Genomic DNA, 3,113 nt, shown 5'->3' on the forward strand with positions numbered 1-3,113 from the left:
AACAATATATTTTTGCATGGAAATCACGAAGTTGATGTCAAAAAATCATTTTCATACTCTATCGAATTTTTGCTTTGGCCCTGGCGGAAATTCGCTGGCAACGCCATCGGTCGGCCACTCAAAAGTATTACCACAATGGGCGTAGGTGGGTGGGCGTGGTCGATTTTCCCCAATTGCGGCATGAACAATTTCAAAAGTTGTCAATAAAAAAGGAGAAAAAAGGTACACACACATAAGTTATATGGCTCGACTTAAAAATACCACTCGATCAATGCAAAGCCGAGTCCAGTAACCTTATTACATTTTTTTTTGTTTACGTGCAAAATAAATTTTTAAGTATGTCGTCTTTAGTATTTAACGCAACTGCGAAATAAAATATATATTTTCGTTTCTGTCATTGAGTTTTTGGTTTGTTCATCATTTGGAGTTACAGAATTTAGCCATCAGTTGCGAACCTATAGGAAACGAAGATTATTAAGGGTCGTTAATGGCTAGTATTAGGGACCCACCGTTTCGTCCAGAGACGAGCAGTTTCATCATGTTCAGCACGATTCTTCAGATATTGCTTGGCAATGTCCGGCATTAGCGGGTCGGCTGGATTGCAATCCGTGAGTAGGGAACAGATGGAGAGCAGCAACTTGGAAATTGTCAGGGCTGGCGACCAGTTCTCCTTCAAAATGTCCAGGCAGATATGACCCACCTTGTGGACATTGCAGTGGTAAATGGGAGTGCGAAATTTCACCTTCGGCGGCTTGAAGGGATAGTTGACCGGAAACAGTACGTCCAAGTAGAAGACTCCGCCCTCGTAGACGGATCCCGCGGGTCCAATGATGGTGGAGGCCCACTGGAAGAGGTTGTTTTCCTTTGGGCCTGCACTGCAGTTCGGTGGTGGATCCCTCGAGATTTCGTCTAGCTCCTTTAAGATTCGTTTCGTCGCTGTGCCATAGAGGGCCAGATTCTTGGCGAATGGCTTGGCCAAGTCTACTGCTGATTGCCTATCCATATCTCTTTTACTTTTTTTAGTTTGATGATCCGTGCAAAAAGTTATTCTTTCTTCTCATAAATGTTTGTCTTACTTTAATCGGACTCGAGATCTCTTTGTGTGTCAGACACTGCAATTAAATTCAATGAATAGATGTTATTAAAAAACTCCACAAGCCCATTTAACTTCAAGCCTCGTAAAAAAAGTTATGGATAATGCGATAAACTCGATTTTTTACAAAAGTATAGGCAATTAGAGGTGGGGAAGTTTAGAGTCTTTGGTATTTTTCGGTATATTTCGGTGTCTGCCTATCGTTGACGGCTCATCGATAGCAAAGCTTACCGTTATTGATATAGCACATACATACATATGTGCTGAAAAATTACATACATATGTCGATGTATGTTTTTTTTTAATATCGTACATTAAGTTCAGATTAAGTCAGATTTTAAGGTAATTTTATAATTAATTTTTTTTTTGAGTAACCAAGATATTGACTCGATATTTAAGGCAATATAGGGTAGCAAGAGTTTTAACCCACCCAGTAGAAATGAGAGGCTTTTTCATACTTCTTGAATATCTAAACAGGTTGGGTTGACTGGAGGCAAAAACCCCATGGCAAAATATTTGTTGTTTCCTTTCTTGACTTGTCACTTGCAGTGAGGTGAGCCACAGAAACGACAAAGAATTGACATATTTCAGGTGCCAGAAACTGAAATATGACCAACCACACACATTTCGTATTCATAGCTCGCAGGCTTCAGGACTCAATTTATGGCTTATATTTTTTTAATTTCAATCAATCACTAAACCAAAGTTTGTTAAATCTAAGAAAGTAAACTTAACACATGTTAACTATTCATACAAAGCAATTAAAATTCAAACTTTTCTCCAGCGCGGCTTGGTTGCATTTGTGGCCAGAGTGGCTTTAAAGTTTCTTGCGATTTAAAATGTAAATAGCCGGCAATTAGCTGAAAAACGGCGGCATATGCAGGCTGAAAATTGCGCACACAGTGGCTCACAGAAGGACGCGCCTGCATAGTGCCGTCTGTCACCTGGCATCAATGCCCCAGATGCCGCTGGCGTTGTTTCCCCTCCCCGCTTTTCCTGCCACCCACTACCCCACTTTTCCCCCACCCCCTTTTCCACCACACCCCCCTTAAACTGAAAGCCAACAATGCAGGCAGCCAAGTGGGAGAGCTCAAAAGTGGGCGGTGGCTCCTGTGTCCCATTGTGCCTTTGTTGGCCACTTTTTTTCGCTCTCACTGTGTGTATACGCGCGTGCATGGGGCATTGTTGAAAGTGACGCCCGACTCCGACTTGTTGCCACATCATCATCATCATCATCATCATCATTAACATCCTCGTCGTCGCAGTCCAGCAGTCGGCAGTGTAATGAGTTTGCCATTTTATTTTATTTATTTGTCCGCGCTTTGTTTCAGTCGACAAACAGCGACAGCCGTGGAAAATTCCTTGCTGCATTTTAAATTCAAATTAAATAATGATTTAAGTGCCCCGAGAGGCTTTGTCAGCACACAAGTGCAGCGAACTGCTACTCTGAAGAGGGTCCTGATCCATGGATAAAGCTCCGCTAAAGTAAAATGGCCCAGGTGTGCTGTAGTCTGATAAAAAGAGGCATTGTTTCCATGTAATTCAATGTTTTCAGAAAATAGTTTAAACTCACATAATTCTCTTCTCTGTTAAATTTTATCAAGAATTTTTGAATATTGTTGAAAAAAATATACACAGTGATCTTAAATTTTTAGTAACTAAACTACCATTAGAGTCCCTTTGCAATTTACCAACCCTTTTGTTATTGGCTTGACCCAGTTTTAGTCAGTTGACTCAGTTGCTAAATACGCAACTGTCAGGACTCAGGGCAAGGACCTCTTGGGCCTGCCAACTGGTTTGGAAATACCACTCAATCGGGGGTATATAAGTTTGGAGAGAATAAGAGGTCCTGGCACAGAGGGATATAGCCAGATAGAAAGTTGGACAGTTGGGGGCAAAAGGCAGAAATCAAATTACAATTTCAATATGCGATGCGTACTAAATGTCTGCTGGTGTCAGTTTTGGCTTTCAATGTGCAACATGCAACTTTCAACTTGATGTTTACAGTTTATAGACGTGT

The 3,113-nt window shown here is 41.3% G+C and overlaps 1 protein-coding gene across 1 annotated transcript; it reads right to left on the minus strand.

Moving 5' to 3' along the window:
• Positions 1 to 341: 341 nt before the first annotated feature.
• Positions 342 to 1,205, minus strand: LOC108095134 (ubiquitin-conjugating enzyme E2 E1). Its single transcript, XM_017196075.2, has 2 exons — positions 510 to 1,205; positions 342 to 455 (listed from the first exon to the last, which is right to left on the minus strand). The coding sequence occupies exons 1-2, from the start codon at positions 1,001 to 1,003 to the stop codon at positions 437 to 439; spliced, it is 513 nt and encodes a 170-aa protein (XP_017051564.1). The 5' UTR covers positions 1,004 to 1,205; the 3' UTR covers positions 342 to 436.
• Between the last annotated feature and the right edge of the window lie 1,908 nt (positions 1,206 to 3,113).

This window comes from Drosophila ficusphila, unplaced genomic scaffold (assembly GCF_018152265.1).
Source record: "Drosophila ficusphila isolate 14025-0441.05 unplaced genomic scaffold, ASM1815226v1 contig_412, whole genome shotgun sequence".
In the NCBI taxonomy this organism is placed as follows: domain Eukaryota; kingdom Metazoa; phylum Arthropoda; class Insecta; order Diptera; family Drosophilidae; genus Drosophila; species Drosophila ficusphila.

What these genes read in the sequence shown, in the direction of transcription:
- LOC108095134 (XM_017196075.2), bottom strand. Translation starts at nt 1,003, where the DNA reads ATGGATAGGCAATCAGCAGTAGACTTGGCCAAGCCATTCGCCAAGAAT.